Source organism: Vicia villosa, linkage group LG2 (assembly GCF_029867415.1).
Source record: "Vicia villosa cultivar HV-30 ecotype Madison, WI linkage group LG2, Vvil1.0, whole genome shotgun sequence".
Lineage (NCBI taxonomy): Eukaryota > Viridiplantae > Streptophyta > Magnoliopsida > Fabales > Fabaceae > Vicia > Vicia villosa.
In genome coordinates, this window is record NC_081181.1 from 203,805,098 (window position 1) to 203,831,742 (window position 26,645).

Below are 26,645 nucleotides of genomic sequence, written 5' to 3' on the forward strand. Positions count from 1 at the left end.
TGCCAGAAAAACTGCCTGGAACTGCCTCTTAACTTCTACTGCCTCTCGACCTCCACTTCAGTCTCTGCAGCCAAAAATCCTTAAGTCTTCGCATCCTTTTGGTTTGGTCGAACGCTGGAGCCTCTGATCATCTTTCTAGTCGAACAACTTCGACTACTAAGCGTTATTTGGTCGAACCACTTCGACTCAAATGGCAATGTAATTATTCAATTGAGGCCCAATTACCAATTTAGGGCCTTCTCACCAAATTGAGGCACAATTGCCAATTTTGGGCCTTAGTTGCCCATTTATTTAGTAAGTCGAAATCCTAGGGTAACACTTTCGTAAAGTGATTTCACTCACTTTCGAAATCATTCATACTTTCATTACCTATACATCATTTGGAAAACTTCATGCACATTGTTCTAAGACTCCCTAGCCGATGTTGCAAATTACCTTTGATAAGAGACTAGCGGTGTTTATCAAATTCCAGGATAAACAGAGGAAAAATCGGAAGTCGTACAAGAAACCATCCATTTTAATGTTCTTAAACTAAACTTACAAATGATAAGTTTATGAATTTAATTGATATGCATTGACAATTTAAAATAGTTTTACATTATCATTCAATGAAATATTATATGATCAAAATAATTTTAAAATTTAAATATCATTTAGCGGAATACACGTTGATAATTTATTTTGATATAAACTATGTATCATCTACATACAATTGTGAAGATTAATCTCAGTATATATCAAGGACTAAATTCGAACTCATAATTTCTAATTCATAATCTTTGCTTAACTTGAAAGTCACTTTATTGTCTCAAACCAAGTGCCCAAGGATATATACATAAATAATTGATTGAAAATATAAAACTATTTTAAGATGAGACATTGAATATCCTATTTTGTCTAAGTTTATTGGTCAAAGAGAACCTACTAGAAAACAATTATTGGAGAAGCAGTATTGAACAGAAAAGGTAACAAAGTAACAAACAATCAATTAACCTATGAAAATCAGTGGCGTATGGTTGTTGCAGACTGCAGTTACCAAACAAACATACAACCTTGTTTCTATTCCTTTTCATCCTCTTGCACAAATGCCATTTTCCTTATATAAAAAAAAACTCATGATCCTTGTGTGGAACATCATATTCTTTCTTATTAAAAAACAACGATTTATCCTCTGTGCACAATGGGTCCAATCAGTGAAAGTAACACGAACGCGCTTCTGCTTCTCAGCTTCATCGATTACTTATTATAATAACACAAATAGCAATATAGCGACATCCATTTCTACACTATTCACTTCTCCACAATGTCAAACGCCGTCGTTTTCTTCCTCTTCCTTATCACAATCTCCCACCGTGTTATCTTCACCAACTCCCACTCCGAAATCGTTCTCCCGAGTCAACACCACCGCGACTCGCTCACATCATCGAGTTGCCCCGCGCCTGACCCCGATCTATACTACCGACCAGTTATCGGAATTCTCACTCACCCCGGGGACGGTGCCACCGGTCGCCTCAGTAATGCTACTGACGTTTCCAACATCCCCGCCTCTTATGTTAAATTCGTTGAAGCTGCTGGTGCTAGAGTTATTCCCCTTATCTCTACTGAGCCACCGGAAACACTACTCAAGGTATCAATTATTCTTATTGATCATTTCTCTTTTATTCTCAGAAATGTTTGTGATGATGATGATACAGTATGCTTTTACTATCACTGCAGAAGCTTGAATTGGTGAATGGTGTTCTCTTCACTGGTGGATGGGCTAAGGAAGGTTTATATTTTGAAAATGTTAAAGCAATATTTAAGGTATTATCAATCTATTATTATTGATTCATTGTTGTTAATGTTATTATTACTATTCTAATACTCCTATATACGTTGTTGCAAAGATTCTTTTTTGCGCTTATCAGGCTGCTACAATATAGATTTTGAATAGAAAGTGGAAGACTTGTACTTAATTGACGAGTTCAAATTTTGTTAGATGAGTTTATTTCTTAGATGCCAAGGAATGCTTTGTTCATCTATTGATTTAATGCTTCTTTTAGTTTCACATAAGTTGTGTTTGTTGTTGCAGAAAGCTTTAGAGAAATATGATGCCGGAGACTATTTCCCCGTATATGGCATCTGCTTAGGCTTTGAACTTATATCGATGATCATTAGCGAGGTGAGTTAGCTTTCTTATGGCTGTTTGAATGAGTCTGATACATGACTAGTGGCCATAGCTATACTAGTTAGGATATATTATTGTGTTGCCTTGTTCTGTAAAAATTAGTTTTCATGATTTCTTTTTGATTTCAAACTTCCAATACAGAGAAATTAGAAAGATTAGCTATTTATTTTATGCATATGTTGGACACCTTTAACAATATTTATGATTTGAAATGTTGCGAAAATTGAAGACTTTTGACAAGTTACATCCGGTTCTGGTCCTTTTTTTTGGTATGTTTACATGTTTGGCTGTTCTTTTTCTTGATGATAGGATAATAATATTCTTGAAGCATTTGCAGCAAGAAATGAGGCAAGTAGCCTTCAGTTTGTGGAGAATACAAATATAGAAGGATCTGTATTTCAAAGGTAAACAATCTATGGCAATTGTATCTGTTTGTAGTTGCACATTGATCTCTCGATGGACATACAATGAGGTTGGAAGCTGGACTTTGAATTTAAGTTGATGTCTCTCTTTTCCCTGTAACAGATGTACAAAGGAATTGGCCAACTTTATTTCATTTATTTTTCTCTATATCAATGGTGTAGTACTCATCTAAGAGAGAATTTCTTGTATTGACATAAACCTAATGCATAACATTATGATTTAACAACTCATTAGCTTAAACAAGATTCCTTTAAAACATATCATATTATGTAAATTCCATTAATTTCTGACTTAGTTGGATTTGATTAGTATGGTTAGCTATCACTGATGGGAGTCATTTGTCCCAACAAATAAAGAGGAGTTAGAAGATATACATTGCCATTGCCCAAGAAAATCTTTGAATGGAATCTGTAGATTTCTGTTATGAACACAACAAATAGATTTGGAAAAGTAAAATTGTACTAATAATTCAATGCAACAGTACAATTTCTGATAGAAAAGTATGTGGCTAAGCCACTTGCAGTAAAGGTACAGGGGAATTTAATGAAAGATTGAGAAAAGCATAGAAGCCTTGGAGAGAGAAGAGAGCCAGGTTTCCAACACTAAATTCCACACCAATCATTGTCAATCATCAAGCTATTTAACAAACTCCTTCTCATACTTTCTGTTAGGAATTCTCATTCTCTTCCCACGTCCTTGCTCCTGAAAGTGTGGATCATGTGCCAAGTGTCCATTCTCATCATGTGATTCAGTTAGTGTAGTGACTTCTTTGTCCTTATTCGTAACAATTTCATGCAAACATGTTAAGTCTGTGTTTATACTGCAAACCGTGTGTTATGTTCTAGAATTTTCAGTCAATCGAAAGTTTTTAATTTATAGGTTCTTTAACATTTCGTCACTGAGTTTAATATGCAAGTTATTAACCACTTCTTGTGTCCTGCAGATTTCCTCCAGACTTGTTAAAGAAAATGAGTACAGATTGTCTTGCGATGCAAAATCATCGTGTGAGTAGATATAAACATAATCCAAATTTTCTTAAATTGGAGTATTCGTCAACTTGATCCACATCGTTGATATTCGTCTGTTTGGGCAAGATTTATAGTAAATGCAAATGGTCTATTTTTCAACTTAAAACATGACAATGTTTTCTAGGTAGTTCGTGGCATATCTTCCATTCTTTAGTTATCTGGATACTTTTATGTTTTCAAAGTTGTCATTATTGACGCTATCTTAGTTCTTGAAAAACAACGTTTAATGAAGTTTATCATATATACATGTTTCATATCTATTTTTTTTGTCCGACAGTGTGGCATATCACCTTCAAGGCTCCTGGGCAATGAAAAGTTATCTAGTTTTTTCGAGATCTTGACAACTTGCACTGATGAAAATGATAAGGTAATCAATGATATCTCCTCTTATGAGGTGATATGGTTCCTAAATCGATCTTTTTCTTTCATAACCTTTGATGAGCTTCTGTCATGAATAAAATGTAATACCAATTGTACTTGTTTTAGGTTTATGTTTCCACAGTACGTGCACGTAAATATCCGGTGACTGGCTTCCAATGGCATCCAGAGGTGATTGCATTTTGCACCGATGACTCTGATTTCATGCACCGCTTTTAGTTCTTTATTTTAGCTATGTAACATCCTTGTTAAATGGTGCTTACAGAAAAATGCCTTCGAATGGGGCTCAGCAAAAGTTCCACACACAGAGGATGCCATTCGGGTAACTCAGCATATTGCAAATTTTTTGGTCAGGTCAGGCAGGACTCAAGAATTTAATAATAACTTCATTCATTTATTGAATTTATGCTTACAGTTTTCATCTTGTTACCCGTATAACTTCTTACTAGTAAATCCAAAATAAAGTTTGGAAAAAATATTTGTGAAACAATCTTGCTAGCTATGAATAATTGAGTTCCATTTGATATGTTTGTTTGCTCTAACTTCTCAATGGCTAACTTGACATTGTATTACTTTCACGGATCGGGCTCCAGTGAAGCGAGGAAATCCTTAAACAGACCAGTTGCTAGGAAAGTGTTAGACAATCTCATTTACAATTACAAGCCCACTTATGGTGGAAAGGCAGGGTAAGCCTGATATTTTTTTACGAATTTTCCATTTTTATGTTTTACTTATAAGGTCGCTCATTTTTGTAGGAAAGGATATGATGAAGTTTATTTATTTGAATAAATCTAAATGCTGGAGATATCACTGCGCATGAAAATTTGATGTATTTTTACATAATTGTATTGATGTTGTGTGAGTTTGGCCGCTCATGAAACCCAAATCTGCAGCTTTTATGTTGAATGTGTGTCCGAGTACCCGAAAACGGGTGAATCACTGTTGTATTATTGAGTATGTAGTGTCCATTAGTATGCACAATAATTGTTGTATGACAACATTGTATTGAAAGCCATGTTATGGTTGCCTAGTCTTTGGTCTATGTTGTACATCTGTAGGACTAATGTGTGGTTTTGAAGATGAAAACGAATAGGAAATTATTTCAGAAAATATAGGGAGAAAATTAGAAATTCTCTTTATGGTACATTGAAAAATCATAATCAGTTTTATGATAGTAACTCTGATTATTTAAAACTGTTGTAGGAATGAAATTTATATGTACTTAACATGTCCTGTCATAAATTGGAAGAGACTATGTTATATTGTTTATTCTTTTATGGCACCTTCTTTCTCGGTTATCATCTTCTTTGATGCGTTCATTTCCCTCATAAAGCTAAAACATTCTACTTTTCTAAAAAAATATCTTATACGAAGAAACTCAAAAAATGTATAGAAGACTTTGTTAAATTCTCCAAATCATTTATTTTTTCTTGTATAGTAGTTCAAAACAGGGAAAAATCAATCATAAATCCCTTCTCTTCCTCCCTTTTAAATGTTTTTCAAACAAAGGAGAGCCTACCTCCTTTTCCCTCCCCTTCATCAAAGTTTCTGTTGGTATGACACTTTGATCTAGTACATTAAGGGTTTCTCTCAGAAATCTAAGACAAGGATTGTCAGATCCATCTAATAGGTTCGGAGAGATCCCCTGTAATATTCGATCTCATGAATGAGGTAGAAAGACTAGGATATAAAATGACCCTGACCTAGCAGCGGAGAAGAGAGATACCAATTAAGCAATAAAGACTGTCAAATCTGAAGATCAAGGAATATTAACATCACCACTCTAACATCGTGTTCATAATGTTAGGCCTTTAGAGCAGTTATTCATAAGAAGGTGTTCATAATGTTAGGCCTTTAGAGCAGTTATTCATAAGAAGGTGTTCATAATGTTAGGCCTTTAGAGCAGTTATTCATAAGAAGGTTTTAGCACTGTTGAACCTAAGATAGACTTGTTCTAGAAGGATATATGATCACAACAACTAGAAGGAGCATCTGACATTTGTCCTTACATTTGTTCTAAATAGAAGGCTGTAGGTACTCGAAAATCCTCGAATCCTACTATAAATGTCTGACAAATGCCTCACATCAAGGTACATAGTATTCTAATCCTAAAACCTATCACATTTGGTTATCACTAACTTTGACGCCAAAGTTTTTACAAGCACCTCCTCCACATCATAATGTGAAAACATCAAGACCTCCAACATAGTTCACCATCATATGGCAATTCACACCCTCTTTATGAACCATAAAATCCACGTTGAATCATTTTGGCCTTGTTTGTAGGAATCAGCTTTAATATTCGCACCACTTTACTCAATGACAAATCTAATAGTGAATAAGGAGAGAAAGGCAAACCCCTTTAGTCTTACATTGAATGATTTAACGGGGAGCTTGTTTTGCTGAAAAACACTGAGGACGAGATAAAAAATATATGTTAAGCCTAGGACTTCAAGCAGGATCGAAGCTCGCAGAGATCATTGGGGTTGGAAAACTGAAATCCTTTAACAGTTTAGTAGCAAAAAGCACATACAATACGAGGAAAGGTTGGTTTTGAACATAACTATTTATAGAGGTAGTTCGGAAAATGGAGAAGGAAGCAAAAGACCTGTTGAAGATGTAATGGGTGACAATGAAAGGAGGGTCGATGTGGATAAAAAGAAAGAATAACGGCTTAAACAAGCCATGCATTTTAAAATAGATTTTCTTTTTGTATATAGACGAAGTGGTAATAAATCACTAAAACTTCACACACACAATCGTGAGTATTAGAATTCGAGCTCCGATAATGACGTTCAACCTAACAAAATCGACGTCTTGAGGTAGGACACATATTTTAAAATAGATTTAAATGAGAAAAAAACATGATTAAGAGAGATAATGAAAAATGTATCAAAGGTATAAAAATACCCAAAGTAACCTGCTTACTTCTGAGAGAACATTAGTAATAAAAAATTTCAAACTAGCCTAGATTCCACTTTCTTTTCTATGAGAAATTAGAATGAGCGTTAGTCTAATTGTAAAGCCATTTAAGGGTCATATAAAGTAATAAGCTAAGGGAAATGAAAAAGATTGATGCAAACAGGTATAAACGATGAAAGTGAAGATAACGTGTAATTCAGCTTCATCGTCTTTCCGTAAGGTGCAAAAAGACGATGATAATTTCCAATACATAAACAAGTAATTATGGTAACACTACCATCCATTCACAATTCCACAGTCCACTTCACTCTCCAAAATGTTAAACTGCGTCGTTTTGTTTATCTTTGTTGAGTTCTTCCAATGCTTTCTCTCCGCCAACTGCCACTCTGGAGTCATTCTCCCGACTCAACTCCACCGTGTGAGTAGTCCATCGCTTAGCCCTAACCTCGACTACCAACCGGTGATCGGAATTCTCAGCCACCCTGGGGATGGCGCTTCTGGCCGCATTAGTAATGCTATGGAAGCTTCATTTATTCACGCATCGTATGTTAAGCTTGTGGAGGCTGCCGGAGGTAGAGTTGTTCCTCTCATTTATAATGAGCCACAGGAGAAGCTTCTCAAGGTATCTATCATCAATAGTATTTTTTTTGAAAAGGAACGTTCTAAGAAATGCTTCCAGTATCCATTTAAAAATCAATACATTTAAATATATTATTTATTCAGTAAATTTTATTAAAAAAATTTATTTATAATATAAATCAAAGAGAATAATAATAATACATTTAAACTATAATATAGATTTTTGCACTCACTTGCAGAAGCTGGAATTGGTAAATGGGGTTCTCTTCACTGGTGGATGGATTAAAGATGGTCCATATTTTGAAACAGTTGAAAGAGTATTTAAGGTATCTGTTTCTTAATTATTATCCTTCTAATGTTCCCTTAATCATATACATAAATTCATAGGCTGTGCAGGAAATTATTCTTGATTTGATAGTTAATGTCTGTTTATTGTTTTTAGATAAGTTTGTTTCCAAAATTGTTAAGGAATGATATTTTTTGTTGGATGAACTTATGCATTTTAGAATGTTAATTTTAAACTGTATTTGTTGGTGTAGAAAGCTTTAGAGAAAAATGATGCTGGAGACCATTTTCCATTATATGCCATCTGCTTAGGATTTCAACTTATAACATTGATCATAAGTCAGGTGAGTTAGCTTTCTTAGTGTGACACTGACAAAACATGTCAAATTCTTATCGGTGTCGATGTGTCGCTGTCAATGTTATGTGTGTCCGTGTTCATAGGCCACCACATGTACAACACATTCTAGTTTCTTTTTTCTTTTAACTTTTTTATAATTTTGGTTGTTTTTATTTACTAATGATAGGACGACAATATTCTTGAAAAATTTAAAGCACAAAATCAAGCAAGCACTCTTCAATTTGTCGAGAACGCGCATATTGAAGGGACTGTATTTCAAAGGTAAGGAATACAAGGGATTCAGGGAACACTGAGAATAACAATGGACTAATGTTAATAGCCTGTGTTTATATAGTCTAGGTGTCTTTGTTTATTCAAGAATTTTTCTTCTTCTACTATGTAATTACTGTTTTGAAAGTTTTAATCATTCAAAAGTGTTTACTAATTTATAGGTTATTTAAAATTTTGTCACTGAATTTAATATGAAAATTAGTAATCGTTTCTCTTTTTCCGCAGATTTCCTCCAGACTTGTTAAAGAAGTTGAGTACAGATTCTCTAGTTATGCAAAATCATGCTGTGAGTACAAATTGGAGTATTATTTACCTACTAGATCCACATTATTAATAATCATTTTGGATTTATTGTAGTTCTTGAAAATCCAAGTTTAATAAAGTTTATAATGTGAGATATTGGATCGAACTCTAGTATTGTCGAAGGGTAGCTTCTTGGTTCGACAGTTCGACAGAGTTAAGCATGAAGTCGAAGGATTGTTTACATGCTGATGTCGAAGTTTGCATGTTGTAGTCGAAGATGGGTCTAGCATGCAGATGTCGAAGATGCTAGGGTTGTTAGCATGTTAAATTAGGTTTTAGTGTTTAAACCCTAATTTGTTAAGTTAGCTTGTTTATTAAGTTGGCTTGTGTAATGGGCCTTGCTGAAAAAGCCCATTAGTTAGTATGTTAGGTTTTATTATAAATAGCATACTAGTCTCTCATCATTGCTAAGCTGCAAATCCTAATTTAGGGTGAGAGAGGTTATTTGTTATTCTTGTAAGCTTGTAATCTTGTTTTAAGAGAAAGTAAAAGAATAGCAGTTATAACCAATTCTTGTGTTCTTATTCTCTTCCCTAATTCCCTATTATACTTTGTTATTGGTATCGTTTTCACAACAAATTGGTGCGGTGAGCGTGGATAAGATGCCTTCAACAAAGTATGAGATTGAAAAGTTCACCGGAGTGAATGATTTCGGTCTGTGGCGCTTGAAGATGAAAGTCCTACTGGTTCAGCAGGGTTGTTTGGAAGCGTTGAAGGGAGAGACAGCCATGAATGCAGAATTGACGGCAGCGGAGAAGACGAATATGATCGAGAAAGCACACAGCGCAATTTTGTTGAGCCTTGGTGATAAGGTTCTCCGGCAGGTATCAAAGGAGACGACGGCATCAGGGTTATGGGTGAAACTTGAAAGTTTGTATATGACCAAATCGCTGGTAAATCGACTCTACCTGAAGCAAGCTTTGTATTCATTCAAGATGATTGAAGACAAAGTATTGGCTGAGCAGTTGGATATGTTCAACAAGCTGATTCTTGATCTTGAAAATATTGATGTGAAGATCGATGATGAAGATCAAGCGTTGTTACTATTGTGTTCTTTGCCTCGATCACATGCTCACTTCAAAGAAACTCTCTTGTATGGAAGGGAGTCCCTGACGTTTGAAGAAGTTCAATCAGCCTTGTACTCTAAGGACTTGAATGAACGAAAGGAGCATAAACCTTCGACTGTTGGCGAAGGTTTGGCCGTTAAAGGAAAACTCTTACGAAAGGATGGTAAGTTCGACAAGAAGAAAGGCAAAAGCCAGTCGAAGACTTACAGTGGCGAAGCATCTGGCATTCGATGCTACCATTGTAAAAAGGAGGGTCACACAAGAAAGGTGTGCCCTGAACGCTTGAAATATCATGGAGGTAAGGATAATGGCAACGCTGCCATTGTTCAAGATGATTTCGAATCATCTTATGTTCTTGTGGTTTCAAGCAGTGACTCTAAGAAGGAGTGGATTATGGATTCAGGTTGCACTTGGCACATGACTCCAAACAAAGACTTGTTCGAGGAATTATGTGATCAAGATGGTGGATCAGTATTGCTGGGAAACAACAAGGCTTGCAATATTGCAGGTGTTGGATCTGTGAGATTCAAGCTCCATGATGAGTCAATAAGGTTGTTGACTGAAGTCAGGTATGTTCCTGATTTGAAGAGAAATCTGCTTTCTCTTGGTGAATTCGACAAGAAAGGATATGTTTTCCAAGGAGAGAAAAGTACAGATTCTCTAGTTATGCAAAATCATGTTGTGAGTACAAATTGGAGTATTATTTACCTACTAGATCCACATTATTAATAATCATTTTGGATTTATTGTAGTTCTTGAAAATCCAAGTTTAATAAAGTTTATAATGTGAGATATTGGATCGAACTCTAGTATTGTCGAAGGGTAGCTTCTTGGTTCGACAGTTCGACAGAGTTAAGCATGAAGTCGAAGGATTGTTTACATGCTGATGTCGAAGTGTGCATGCTGTAGTCGAAGATGGGTCTAGCATGCAGATGTCGAAGATGCTAGGGTTGTTAGCATGTTAAATTAGGTTTTAGTGTTTAAACCCTAATTTGTTAAGTTAGCTTGTTTATTAAGTTGGCTTGTGTAATGGGCCTTGCTGAAAAAGCCCATTAGTTAGTATGTTAGGTTTTATTATAAATAGCATACTAGTCTCTCATCATTGCTAAGCTGCAAATCCTAATTTAGGGTGAGAGAGGTTATTTGTTATTCTTGTAAGCTTGTAATCTTGTTTTAAGAGAAAGTAAAAGAATAGCAGTTATAACCAATTCTTGTGTTCTTATTCTCTTCCCTAATTCCCTATTATACTTTGTTATTGGTATCGTTTTTCACAACATATAAGATAAACATATTTGAAATTTGGTAATATGTTTTTTTTTTTTGTATATGACAGTATGGCATATCCCCAGCAAAGTTTCTTGGTAATGAAAAGTTGTCAAGTTTTTTCAAGATCTTGACAACTTGCAAAGACGAAGAAGACAAGGTAGTCAATGATAAGTTGATATAATTCTTAAATTCATCTTTTTACCTATCCATAACATGTAATGTACTGGCTTCACATATAAAAAAAGAAACTAATAGGATTTGTAATTGCTTTAGGTTTATGTTTCCACGGTACAGTCAAGAAAATATCCGGTGACCGGCTTCCAATGGCATCCAGAGGTGATCAGAAAAATTATGCACAATCTTCCATTCCAGTATGGTTAATTAATTTCAATTTCCAAATATTATTCAAATTAAGCTTCTGGAGAACGCGAAACACATTCTCTGCAGTAACTCTCTGGCGGAGTTACTGATATCGACAGTTTCTATAATCTAAGATTTAGTAAATATGCAATATGATCTGATTTCAAATCAATGACCGGAAGTTATTACTACGTGACGTGACGGATCCCAAAAAACTAAAGTGATTACACTTTTTGTTCCATAGAAAAATGCATTTGTATGGGGCTCATCAAAAATTCCACACACACAGGAAGCCATTCAGACAACTCAGTATGTTGCAAACTTTTTGGTCAGGTAAGAACGCAATAATTTTATAAATTATTCATCCACGATTCTCTGGAATCATCAGACTATCTAAAAATTAGGCTTATCAATTGGCTTACGTGGCATTGTTCTACTTTCACCGATTTGGTTGCAGTGAAGCTAGTAAATCCTTAAACAGACCAGTTGCTCAAGAATTGTTTGACAATCTCATTTACAATCACTGTCCAACTTTTTACGCGAAGGAAGGGTAAGCCTAAGATGGCTTTACGACTTTGGTATTTGAATGTTTTGCATGTCAAGTTACTAATGATGGTGTTTTCTGTACTTGTAGGAAAGCATATGATGAAGTTTATATATTTGCATAAATCTAAATGCTAAAGAAATAATCCAAAATTTCGAGTGTGTCAACTGTATTTTACAGCAATATATATAAAGATTCCCAACGTAACCGCGACTGTAATTACAATATAAAACTATAGTGTGTAATACTCGTATTTCTATTGTATTCGCAACACTATGTAGAATGCATCCGTTACCATAGTTGTTTAATGTGTAGCTTTCCTCCTAGTTGCAACACTATGTCAAATGTGTTATATTCTTTAGACCTGAAAGTTGAATGGAACTTGTAGTTAATGCTCCAAGATGAGTAATGGATGGAAATGCACCCATATTTCAGATGGGAGGATCAAACTCGAGAGAGGTTCGAAGAGATTCAACTTTCTTGAAGGAAATCATATTGTAATCAAACAGTTTGCCAAAATTTCAGCAAGCTAAATGGTGATTTCTACTTGACAAATTAGTCAAGTTTGCCGTCTCTGAAGCCACAAATTCCTCTCCCATAAGGCGATCTTGTATAAAGTGTGTATTTTGAGGCTATATTTGGATCGATGGTATTGGATAGAATGGAATGGTAATTATTTGAATTATATTTGATTGAATTTGCAAATAATGGATCGAGTGTAATCGAATATAATGGAATCTATTCCATTCAATTCTCCATTTTTTATTATTAATGTGGAATTTATATTTCGTTCCATTATATTATATTCCGCTCCACTTAGTTATATTCTGTCACTTTCAATATATGTTGAATGTAACTTTATCAACGAGGGTTGTCGAAGTCTCAATATATGTTGAATGTAACTTTACCAACGACGGTTGTCGAAGTCTCAGTCGAACTAATAGTGTCATATGTATATATACGAGTCCCAACGACTCGAGTATTAAAGACTAGTTAATACCCATTAATGTCGTTGTTCCCCTATGTGAGTCTGGTCCATTAATGACCATTAACATTCTTCTACAATGGTGTCAAATAAGCTTGATAAAGCTGATTCCTACCTTAAGGGCCAAGCCGGCCTTATATTGGGGTAGCTCGCCCTCATCACTTTAGGGCGAGCTCATTCGACCTTATTAAAAGTTTTATATAGCCTTGCTTGATCATGGGTCGTGTTCTCCCTCGTGTTGACAAGGCCTGCATTTACGGGATATTGTCCTCTTTAGGTGGGAGAATCTTCGCAACGGTGTCCTTTAAAAAATGTGTCTCGTTTGGTTGAGGTGTATGTGTTGTATATAAATTATCCTTAGTCTCAATTCTCAAGCAATGTGAGACTATTTGAACCAGCCCGGAACAGTTGCCCCCCAAGTCGAGGCAAAGGAGTACGATCCAAAATTCAAATTCTCGCAGACGATACTAATGTTCCGGTCAACCTTAAGTCTGCACTATTGCAGCTATGGGGTATTGTTTGCTTTTGGTGTGAAAATGCTCACAACTTTGTCCTCTAGAAAAATGTCTCCTTTAATTAAGGTGTATGAGCGTTGTATATAAACTACTCTTAATCTTATTTATCAAACTTAAGAATGTTTTTAACAAGTACCATAAGGTCGCGAGAATCAAATGTATAAATATCATTTTAAAATATGTATTGAAAATAGAAAATTTTAAAATTAAAAAAAAAAACACACAATTTTTAAGATAATACTCCTCGATCAATATTATAAACAAAAATAATCAATTTTATGATAGTTAAGAAATATAGTTGAAACGCTTTTTTTTTTGTTATAATAGTGATTGGAGAATCAACATTTTTTAACATGGGTCCTTATCATTTGTCATAACTTAATTAGTAACAAATAAGGTTGGATGCGCAAGATTCGTAGAAGGTGGCGAATCAATGTCAATTCAAATATATTATGGGTTGTCTATCAAGGTAGTTCACTTATGAAATAACATAACATGCTCAATAGTGATTCCCAAAGTAATGGGAATTGTGATGCCCACCTCGGCGTAATATGATGACACATCACATTAATCTATTATCAAGATTATTCTTGAAAACTAATATATCTACCAATCAGACATTTAAATGCACCGACTTGCTTGTACTATTATGTGTTGTATGAAACATATTCAAATCAAATGTGTATCACCACTTATCTCAGAATCAATTATAAAATGAAGTTGTGTTTATTCTCTAATGATATCAAGGATCACTTCAACGAAAAATAGTAACAAGAAGAAGCATATATAAGTTTGGCCACTTTATAAATAGTGAACCCTTATGTACGATCACTCAATAAATTCACCTACTTGTTATTCATATATACTTTGTCTTACTTTGACATTAAAGTTTGTTTGCAGGTATACCTCCCCTCACAAAAAGAATAAGCATACATGAATAGGACAAAGAGATATCCATACTAATAAATCACAACTAGCAACATAAAGATTACCACCTATTCAAATGATCCATGTCATAAGTTCACATAAGACCCTTGTCACCCACCGTGAGGCATAATAAATATTAAACACACCTTAAATTTCAACCATCACGGCAATAACCAGAACCTTGGCTTCACCAAAAACGTCGCAAGACAAACTAAGCCATCAAAAAATCACAACTCCCATACTAGCAAATTTGTACGTAAGAACCCATCATCTTCGAGGAGTGGTGATTAGCACAAGAGTTCCAACCGCTAACAATCACAATGACTTAGTAAGAATGAGGCAGAAAATCCATGAGACATGACACATTACAACCCACACATCATGAACGCAAGAAGAAAATATCGAAGAACGCTGTGGATTTGGTGGAAGCACATATCAAGCAACTCAAAAAGAAGGCATAACTGATCGAGAAAAATCAAAAACCCTGAAGCAACTCACAAAATTAGGATGATAACTATGAAAACACCTATATGGAAAGAGGCCCAAAATCTAGTAAAGGAATTATTCATTCAAGAAATCACATATTTGACGTGGCTAACCAATGTTGTATTGGAAAGATGAAAATGTGTCTATATTGCACTAATCTCAACAAAGCACATCCCAAAGATCCATATCCATTGTCAAACATATACATGTTTATTGATGGAACATCAAGGTGCGAGAAAGATGACCTTCATGCCAATTGGCCCGTGTTCGTATTAAAATTCATGCCCTTTGAACTACATAATGCATTGACCATTTACCAAAAACTCATGGACAAGGTCTCTGCAAAGTATACCAGAGACAACATTGAAACCTACACACGAACAACGTGATGGTCAAAACACGGGATGCAAATTCTCATTATGATGATTTATGAATAATGTTTAAACAAGCCATGAAATACAATGCGAGTCTAAATCCAAAAGAAAAAAGACTTTCAAGGTTTAAGGAAAAATACACATAAGACTCGTGATTCTCTAAAGGGGAATAAAGGTCAATCTTAATAAATGTAAATTGATACTAAAAATGTGAAGTCCAACATGCATAAAATATATGTAATGACTAGCAGAATTCGTTGCATCTCTATTTCAATTTAGATCCAATTCATCATATTGATCTTTTCCATTCGACCAAGTCCTCTAGAAATCATAACATTTTCAATGCATCCTTTAATGTGGGCAAGCTTTTAACAAATTGAAGAGATTCCTTTCATCACATATATTCTTAGTCAGGCATATTCCATAAGCCAAGTTGACTATTTACTTAGCATCCATGAATAATGCCATAAGTCTAGCACTTGTTGAAGAAAGGGAATGTGAATAATGTCCAATGCACTTTGTTGGTAAGGTGTTGTAAGGAGTTAAATTTCAACACTATAACTAGAGTGATTGGTCATTTACCTTAGTGTTGCCAGCTTAAAGACTCAAGCATTACTCCAGTCACATACAATAGTTGTGAAACGTGAAAACCGACTTTCTTGTCAAGAAAATCATGCTAAAAGAAGCGATCAACATCATATTTATTTGTAGAGAAATGACGAGTAACCATTATCAAATTATTCTTCTAAGAACAAAGCCTTATTGAGGTGGATTTAAATTGTAAGGTTCTTTCACAATTGTTAACCTCAACTACGTAAGGTTGATCATCTTAAATAGTACATGTATGAACAAAGGAACATAAACCGAGTGTACTAGGCAGGGCCGGCCCAGCACATGATGAGGCCTAAGGCGAATTTTAAAATAAAGTTCTTAATTATTAATAATTATATTTTTAATTAAAATTTTACTTTATAAAATAAATATTTATTAAACTATTATAATCAATTTTATTTCATTTATTTATTTAATTAATAATAAAAACAATTCATTTAATTTTTATTGTGACGTTGTTGATAGTAAAATAAAATTTTATTAATTTCAATTTAAATAATTTTTTAAAAAAACATAAGATTTATAAATATTACTAACATTACTTTTTAAGTAATTTATAGATTTAGATTAATCAAGTTTATTTATATAATTAAAAATATTAATTAATGCATTTTTTTTTATAAAATTAAAAATATATTGATAAAGATGAATGAATAAATAGTAAAAATAAACGGTATAAAATAAAGGAATATTAATTAATGCATTTTCTATTTTATATTAGATATGGTTTGGACAGCGAGAGAATTGTTTCTTCTCTAAAGAGTTTAGCTATGAAATTGTAGGGATTAATCTTCAATAATAGTTATTGTTTTTCCATTAAAAATACAATTTCTTTTTCTCTTGAATTTGGGTTCCTGACATATGTCATAACATAAAGCGCAAGAACATGCAAACGACAACACGACAACTCAACAAATTTCTTAGACTTCCACCTCAAACCTAAGCTACAAGTTTAGGGGGCGCTTGTACCACATTGGTACTATTACTATACCTTGACTCATGCAAACTCTATCTCGCGTTCAAATTTTCAAACTTCAAAAGCTTTTTAGACCTATTATCAATATTGTCTCAAGTTTTTAGAGGTCCTGTGTTGGTTAGTCATACTTTAACCATGACAAAACAAATAGAGGCCCTATTTAGTCACGATGAAACCTGACAAATATTTTATATGACCCTATTTAACTATAGTTTAACCCAAATAATTTTAAGACTTTGTACGGTAGTCCGCCTTGCACACCCTTAAAGACAGTCCTTCCTATTATCTATAAAAATCACTATTTATTAGGGGCTTGTGTAATGATATAGATCTAAGCAACACAATCCAAATATATTATGAATTGTTTATTTCAAAATTCCACATATCAAAGAACAAAGCAATGTCTAATAACAAGGTCGAAAGCCACAAGAGTTGTTGGAGAATTTCCAAAATATATTTGGAAAGTTGCAATGGTTAAAAATAGATCTTTTAGAGAAAATGTGTAATGCTTTACAATTGAAGCAATGTAATTCATGAACAAACTCTTTTAAAGGGTTGTTTCCCTTCACCAAGAGACATGAATTTCTCTATAAATAGAGATAATTTTCAAACCTAAAAGGATACGAAAAATAATGTATTTCAAGAGGTAAATATCATATCTAAGTCATTTCTTTATTTTTCTAGTGCACGAGAATAAATGAGGAAACTTTATTCGGTAAAATATCATTGATCAATATGCTTAATGTGAATATGCAATTCATGTTAAGATTTCTAAAGTATCCTGAAGGGGATTCGTCGGTTAACCCATTTGCATCAAATTACTTAAATTGGTGGGGCGGATCGAACCTAAAGCTTAGTGTAAACACACGCTTTGGAATTTATTTTGTGCAACTTTCATCATACAGTTTTCATCTTCTTCTTGTCCATGTTTTGCAGATGACCTCTAACACCAGATCTAACAATCTTTAGATTTGATTCTCAAATTTCGATTTTAATTCATACTTTATTTATAATTAATATTAGAGTATGCAACTTTAAAGAAGAAGATAATAATTTTCAACGATGGTGAAAGTTACACATTTTTATCGTATGATTATATGATATATAGGTTTTAATATGTCATTCTCATACTGCATTGACTTTGGTTTCTCGTAAATGTTGTACGATAATCATTTCAAAATACCGTATGCATTACCACTGTGACATTTCAGTTTGTAATGACACCTTATGAAATCAGGGTCGGCCCTTAGGGTGTGCGGGGAGTGCTACCGCACAGGGCCTCCGACTTTTTAGGGCCTCAAATTTTTAAATAGGCTTAATATAAACAAAAAATAAATATTATATATGTCTAGTTCCATATTTGATAACATGGTGTACGTCAGCTGAGCGGTTGGACAAGTGTGGATGTTATAGTAGAACCTGCACATATGTATTTAGTTTTAAACAAATTTAATGCTACAATTAAATTAGTCAATTTTTTTCTTCAATATGGAGTATCTTTTATAGATGTAAAAAACTTTTCAAAATGTTAATTTAAAAAGATTTATATTTTTATTATTGTAAATCGAGCATTAATAAATTTGAAATAATAGTTATAAGACCTTGGAAATTTGTAATTTCTCATTGTTGGTTAAATAGAATACTTCCTTATTAATATTATCAAAAAATTTAAAAAATTATTTCATTTTATTAAATAGTATGAATTTTTCTATAAATAAAAAATGCTAAGAGTAAAAAAATGTAAAAAATCTAAACTTCAATTAGTCAAATTTGTATATAATACATCTATATCATTTTTATTTTGATATATTTAATTTTACTTACAATTTTAAATGAAATATGATTTTTTTAATCTGTTATGTTTTTATTTATTAAAGGCCTAATTTTAAAATAGAACGGGGACTTCAAATTGTTTGGGCCGACCCTGTATGAAATAATGTTATGTTATATTTGTTACTTTAAATATTTAAATGCTTAAGTTACGTTTCATTTTGTAAAGGCTCTGAATATAAAATATGATGATATACAATGTTATACTGTATCATGAAAACACGAACATAATGAGAAAAAAAATTAAAATAACCATGTTTGATAAAAAATATACAAGAAAAACCATGTTTTCAGGTAAATTACCAAACTGTCTAGGTTTGGGACTGACTAGAAGTGAATGCGCCAGACCATTTGGCGCATATATACACAACTAGCCAATCCATTTGGCGTAAACCCTAAAAAAATTAGGGCAAATGGGAGTAGCCAATCCAATTGGCGCATGCACTCCTATAACAACACATAGGCGCCATTTCATTTGGCTACTATGTGTTGTGTCTTTTTTTTATAAAAATTTTACTTGTTTCCGGTATTTTCGCACACCGGTTCGGGTATATATCTGATAAATCGATTCTGGAAAGGGTCTGAAAAATATATTTTGGAAAAACAGAAGAATATGTCTGAATAATGTTTGCCTTGGCAATTTCGGTTATTCACTAAAGCACAATTTATTGATGAAAAACGGAGGCAAGGTTACAAGAGGCGGTAAGCGAAACTGATACGTTGCATTAAAAAAAAATACAGATTATACTAAACTTGCGACGTTGTCGAGCCACGATTAGGGCATCTTTTGATATTGTGCCCCACCTGACGGCAAATGCTGCATTTTCGTTCCATTTTGTCGCGGACGTCCATTTCGGTTCTAATCCGTGTACTATTGGGACGCCCTTTTTTCTTTCGCCGCATTGCGTCGTTGTGCCAAACTACCTCTCCTTCATACTCAGGCCAGTAATCCTCCTTGGCCACCACAGGAAACGCAACACTGTAAACTCTGAGCAATGTCTGAGTCTTGTAAATCGGAGACAGTAGTGATATAGCGTTGCGGTGGGCATACGCACATGCAGCTATGACGTGTGAGCAAGGCATACGAAAAGCTTGAAACCTTCCACAGTCGCACCAATCTTCGTCAAGAAGAACCCTATATTGTTGCCTTGGCAGTCCCTCATTGTGGTCAATTGTCTCGCGCACACTGAACGTGCGATTGAATCGGTCGAAAGAAGTCACCTGATGAGTGTTCGCTTTTGCCGATTGTTGTTGCATAAATTTCATGCAACTATCGCTTAATAGTTGACCAGCTTGCCTAACATCACCCCATCTCCTGCCTCTTGTTGAGAAGAGTGAAGCCATCCTAAAGTATGTGGCCTCCACAAGTGCTGTGATTGGAAGGTTACGGATGCCTTTGAAAACGCCATTCATGGATTCCACAAGATTAGTTGTCATATGGCCCCATCGCACGCCATTGTCGTATGCCCTTGTCCATTTGTCCCTGGAAAGATTATCTACCCAAGTACCTGCCTCTGGATTTGTCATTACAATCTCACTCCTATAATGCTGGAACGTGGGTTGGGTCAATGCATAACCAGCATTGACTAGGGCCTTTCTTAGATGTCTGTCCTTGATCTCCCGCATGAAGTTTTGGGCGATGTGGCGAATACAATAGACGTGTTTTAAAGGGGGGTCATGCCATCCGTTCGCTGGATTATTGTAAGCACTCTCTATGGAAGCGTGCCTATCAGAGATTAAACATATGTCAGGCTGGGGAGCAACATGTTCTCGGAGGTTCCTTAGAAAGAAACTCCAAGCCCCCGCAGTTTCACCTTCGACGATAGCAAACGCCACTGGAAATATGTTGCTGTTCCCGTCTTGTGCAACCGCCATGAGCATTGTTCCTTTGTATTTGCCGTATAACCATGTCCCATCAATTTGAAGTATGGGTTTACAGTGTGCAAAACCTCGGACGCAAGGTTTGAACGCCCAAAAAAGCCGATGGAATATTCCGTTTCCTTGGACAGGGTTTCCATCCGGTGCATGCGCGGGCAGTGTCTCTAGAATAGTAACAGTGCCAGGTGCGTAACTGTGTAGCGCATTGAGGTATCGGGTAAGAATTTTGTATGACTCCTCCCAGTTGCCGTAGACTGTCTCAATTGCCTTTGTTTTTGCAACCCACGCCTTTCTGTAAGATGGAGTGTAGTTGAAGGTTGTAACGATGTGTGATATTATATTTTTAACCTTCAGAGACGGATCAGAGCTTACGAGAGGCAAGATCTCCTGACATATAAGATCGGCACTGAGCTTTGTATGATCCTGGGAATTGTTAGGGTTGACACACGTGTGTTTCTGCGTAATCGACCCTATTTTCCATGCATTACTTCTCTTCCTATAAGAGGCCAACAGTCTGAACCCGCACTCTGGATTTTTACAAGTGATTACATACCGTTCCAGGTTTGAACGGTCTACTTCAAAATCAACGTTGTTCGCCATGTGCCATTTTTTTATTCTTCTCAGACATGCCTCCTTAGAAGGAAACTTGTCTCCTTCCTTTAATTCTTCTTCATTTTGTATGTAGGGTGTGAAGAAGATGTCTGATGATGGTTCGTCACCTTGGAGGTTCAAGTTACTCATATGTGCTGGAGGTGCGTACGCATGAGCTGGAGGCACCAACGTTTGCTGCTCGTCGTCGGATTCCTCGTTGACCATGTCGTCAAATTCAGTTTCCAGATCGTCTTCTTCCTCGTCAATGACGTCAACCTCGTCTTGCTCGTTGACTGGTGGGTCAATAACTTGTGACTGGACAACATTAGTTTCTTGTGTCTCAACCTGAAGAGTAACGTACAGCTCGATGGAATCCAACCCAGAGTATTCGTGGGTGGTAAACATATCTTGCAAGTCTTCGTCATTGGCAATTTCCATCTCGTAAAACTTGACGGTGTTGTCTTCATTGAAATTGGGACATTGGTAAAAAACGCTTGCAATAGGACCCATTGCAATCTTAGAGTATAGTCGCTGAATGAAGTACGAAAATGTTGCTCTTTTGCTCAACAACAATGGTACAACCTGAGTGTTTCTCATCACAAAACCGGCTATCTCATGAGAGTAGGTCTCACCGTTCAGATGGGCATGCACAAGGTACTGGGTTGATGAAGTCATTTTGACTGGGAAAGTGTTTGGGTGTTGTAAGCTCAAGTCAGATTGGATAAAATTGTTGGTGTGGGCTGTAACGTTTAGAAAATATTGGGTGGCCTTATAAATTGTGCTTCTTACATCCTTGCCAACACATAGACACGCTGATCTATGTCAAGTACCCCATCACGCGTCTGATAAGATTCCTGATAAGATTCCTGCAACGATTTCTGATAAGATTCCTGCAACGATTCCCCCTAGACAAAGCATGCATGCAGCCCTACATCTAGCAGCTAGTTCTGAAATAAATATTTATATATATATATATATATATATATATATATATATATATATATATATATATATATATATATATATATATATATAAATATATATATATATATATATAAATATTTATTTATATTTATATATTTATTTATTTATGTATATATATATATATATCAATATTTATTTATAATTATATATTTATTTATTTTTATATATATATATATATATATATCAATATTTATTTATATTTATATAATTATTTATGTATATATATAAATATTTATTTATGTATATATATATTTATTTATTTATATATGTCATGTACCCTAGCATGCGTCTGCATATGTCCTGAAACGATTCCTGATAAGATTCCTGCAACGATTCCTGATAAGATTCCTGCAACGATTCCCCCTAGACAAAGCATGCATGCAGCCCTACATCTAGCAGCTAGTTCTGAAATAAATATTTATATATATATATATATATATATATATATATATATATATATAAATATATATATATATAAATATTTATTTATATTTATATATTTATTTATTTATGTATATATATATATATATATAAATATTTATTTATATTTATATATTTATTTATTTATGTATATATATATATATATCAATATTTATTTATAATTATATATTTATTTATTTATATATATATATATATCAATATTTATTTATATTTATATAATTATTTATGTATATATATATAAATATTTATTTATGTATATATATATTTATTTATTTCTATATTCATGTATATGTTTTTATTTATATATATACATAATATATATTTATATATATATATATATATATATATATATATATATATATTTATATATATATATATATATATATATTTATATATATATATATATATATATATATATATATATATATATATGTTTATTTATTTATTTATTTATATAGCATAATTAATCTTCAAAAAACCATAATTAACACAACGACCACATTAATTTTAATTGAACGATCCGGTTTTGGCAACCCAAAACAACCGGTATATCACAATATTACATTGCAAAATAACAAATAAAAACTTGTAGTACACGCTCGATCGTTGCAACAAAGAAAACAACACTTAATCTAAACTACTCAAGTATCACTGCAAGAACAAGTGGATCTTCAACGCCTCGGTTAACCTCTCCACTGTATGTCCAAAACATTAGATCCACGTCCACATCGTCTTTCACACGGTCCCAATAATACATGTAGGTGCCTTCTGGATTATTATCCGTCAACGTAATGTATGGACAACGGTAATCTATCTGTTTAACTGCATGCATGCCAACACATCCTGCAGAAGCAACACCAAACACTTATGGCTGTGTTGACATGTCAAGCATGCATGATGTTACCGTTTTTTTCCGCATCAATATATAAAGCACTTGGGATTCTGGAGATACATCACCATTATCACTCATCTACTCTTAGAACAATCCTTTTGCAATCAGCTTACGAATTTTCAGCCTTCAACCATGTCTCTCCTAACCATGGGCGAAACACACAGAGGAACCCCCCAGAACATCGCAACCTTCGTAAGTGTATCAGTATTACTTTAAAATCATGCAACTGTCCCTGATAAACTAACTGATTTTTTTGGGCATGCTTACTCTTTTCAGAACGTTCAACGTTTTCGCACTCGTAGTAAACATACCATCGCTCCGGATGACCGCATTATACCATACCTGAACATTGCTGGTTTCGGTCCGATTAGCAGGATCGCCGAGTCTTCTATTGACCACAAGTTTGTTCTTGCTTTGCTAGAACGCTGGAGGCCCGAGACACACACCTTCCATCTTCCAACAGGGGAGTGCACCATCACCCTTGAAGATGTTCATATGCTACTCGGCCTTCCTGTTGATGGTAAGGCAATTAATGGTTGTGTTATGCAGGCGAATAGCTTATGCCAAGAGGCAATTGGAATAGACTTGATAGAAGGAGCCGTTGGTGCTAGGGGGCAAGGTGTTAACCTCAAGAGGTTAAAGGAGCATTATAAAAATTTTCACTTGAATGATGCGTCTCCCCAAGAGACCATACTGCAGAAAACTAGGTGTTATGTATTGTTGCTTATTGGAAACGTTTTGTTCCCGGATAGCACGGGTAACACGGTTAACTTTATGTATCTTCGTTTGCTAATGGATTTTAGTAGAGTAGGTCTGTACAGCTGGGGGTCTGCGGTACTGGCTACCTTGTACCAGTTGTAGCGGCCGGCCAAAAATATTCGAGCGTTTGAACATTCGAAATATAACAGAGTCGCCACCAGATTTTATTTATTCCGCAAGGAAAGGGAAAATAATGATAAAACCCACAAAGAAAGATAAAATAAATATGAAAACCGGATTAGGGTTCGGGAGTCGGTTAAGTAAGGGGAAGGTATTAGCACCCCTTACCTCCATCGTACTCGATGGGACCCATTTAGTTATTCTTGTGATTAATTGTTAGCGTGATATTTACTTGCGTTCTTATTATTATGAGAAAGAAACAAAATTAAAGTTTTTTTATTATCGTGCTCGCCAAGACATTTGTATCTTGTGCCTACGTATTCCCTAGTGCAATGGGAAAGTCAGAGCAATCGTAGTTCGGGTAAAACTACGAATTTTTGTTGTTTGATTTTAATGAACGACGTGTGAATCGCTCTTTTATAAAAAGGTGTTGCGATCTAAGTTAAAGGGTCTTTAATGGAATCAAAGCATTCAAACAAAAGCTTAACGGCCATCGCCTAAATGCTTTAGAGCAACTTGTACAAGTACGTACAAACCCCTCTTGATTCATCCATTATAAATCGAAATTGATTTGATAAATAAAAAAAACGTTTTGTAGAGAAAGGTGAGACAAATTGAATTTTAAGGATCTTTAATGGAATCAAAGCATTCAAACAAAAGCTTAACGGCCATCGCCTAAATGCTTTAGAGCAACTTGTACAAGTACGTACAAACCCCTCTTGATTCATCCATTATAAATCGAAATTGATTTGATAAATAAAAAAAACGTTTTGTAGAGAAAGGTGAGACAAATTGAATTTTAAGGATCTTTAATGGAATCAAAGCATTCAAACAAAAGCTTAACGGCCATCGCCTAAATGCTTTAGAGCAACTTGTACAAGTACGTACAACCCCCTCTTGATTCATCCATTATAGATCAAATTCAATTCGTTTATTTTTAAAGAAAACTTTGGAAATTTGGAAATGAGGAAGGAGCATTTTGTTTAAGAAAAGATTTTTGTTTAAGAGAAGACGCTTGGTGTTGACCAAGATTTTTTTGTCATGACATGTTTTGAGTATAAAGCGTAGCGGGAAAGAAACTTGATGTTGATCAAGCGCTTGAAGTTATTTTGAAGGTAGATTTTAATCGCGTATTCATTTTTATCTTGATTAGAAGGGAATAAAGTTTAAAGCAATTGGCAAGTGAAATAATAATCAAACACAAGATCAAATCTACAAGAATATATCAAACAATTTGTGCGATAATTCTAACAAGATTATTTATAAGAGATAAGAAACTTAAAAAAAAATGATCATTTGAAATATTTTTTGAAAGAAATTTCTAAACATACATCTAAAGACATAATATTTTTGGTCTTTTTATTTTGATAAAAAAAAACTGTGCTTTTGTTTTATCATTATTCAATAAATTACTTATTATAACACTAAAAAGAATATGTGGGCCCGGGGGTTTGTCTCTTGATTTGAAGGTGTAAAGCCCAAAGACTCATAAAAGAAAAAAAAGAAAGGAAGAAGCTGGACCGGATTGGGTATGACCCGGATCCGCCCAGCATTACAGGATTTGGCAATTGAGTTTGGGAAACCCTAAAAATTTAAAGACAAGGGGAACGGCGCCCCCATCGTGGAATTTCTTCTGCAAAAAAAAAGGAAACGAAATCTCTCTCTCCATTTTGTTTCTCTATGCCATCGCAAAAACAACAACACCAACATTCAAGAGGAATCATCACACTTCTCTCAGTCTCTCTCCATTCGTACTCGTATGGTATCACTCATACGTTTCTTCCATATGTCCTATATTCCGGCGATTTCGTTACGAGTTCAAGAACTAAATCAATCCCTCTCGCGTGAACGAGCAATCTCGTCAACGAAAAATCGGACATATGAGCAACCGGAGATAGACTCTAAATCGATCCCAACAGATATGTTCGAACAATTGGAGCGCGAACACAAGGCGCAAAGATTATGTACAAGGTTAGTGATTCTCATTCGGTCTCCTTTACAGATCATCTGAACTCTAATATTCACGATCATGTTCGGATCATTCCGATTTTCTTTCTGTAAGAAATGGTACCGAGTTCTTCTAATATATTTTTTTTTATAAAAAACAACTTATGTTCAGTTTTTGTTTATGCAGGAATTTGATGGTCGATGGTTAAGCTGCAGATTGTCAACATTTAAACAAAGCAGCGCATAAACAACATCAACCTTCCTCTATCAATCAAATACTACTGGTAAACTAAAAAAAAAATCCAAATCATATTGTCTGATTTAAGTTTCTGAATATTAACATTTGTACAAACTGAAAATGGCTTAGGTAGGAAAAAC

General features: G+C 34.4%; 2 protein-coding genes across 2 annotated transcripts; both read left to right on the forward strand.

Annotated features, from left to right (window-relative positions):
- Window positions 1-1,030: 1,030 nt before the first annotated feature.
- On the forward strand, window positions 1,031-5,106 carry LOC131653657 (gamma-glutamyl hydrolase 2-like). The gene is made up of 10 exons (XM_058923909.1): window positions 1,031-1,627; window positions 1,717-1,803; window positions 2,072-2,161; window positions 2,477-2,571; window positions 3,534-3,594; window positions 3,896-3,985; window positions 4,105-4,167; window positions 4,262-4,350; window positions 4,590-4,682; window positions 4,752-5,106. Exons 1-10 carry the CDS (start codon window positions 1,304-1,306, stop codon window positions 4,783-4,785), a joined length of 1,026 nt encoding a protein of 341 aa, XP_058779892.1. The 5' UTR covers window positions 1,031-1,303; the 3' UTR covers window positions 4,786-5,106.
- Window positions 5,107-7,081: 1,975 nt separating this feature from the next.
- LOC131647994 (gamma-glutamyl hydrolase 2-like) lies at window positions 7,082-12,676 on the forward strand. The gene is made up of 10 exons (XM_058917798.1): window positions 7,082-7,540; window positions 7,737-7,823; window positions 8,037-8,126; window positions 8,307-8,401; window positions 8,636-8,696; window positions 11,114-11,203; window positions 11,320-11,382; window positions 11,651-11,739; window positions 11,864-11,956; window positions 12,041-12,676. The coding sequence occupies exons 1-10, from the start codon at window positions 7,235-7,237 to the stop codon at window positions 12,072-12,074; spliced, it is 1,008 nt and encodes a 335-aa protein (XP_058773781.1). The 5' UTR covers window positions 7,082-7,234; the 3' UTR covers window positions 12,075-12,676.
- Window positions 12,677-26,645: the final 13,969 nt, after the last annotated feature.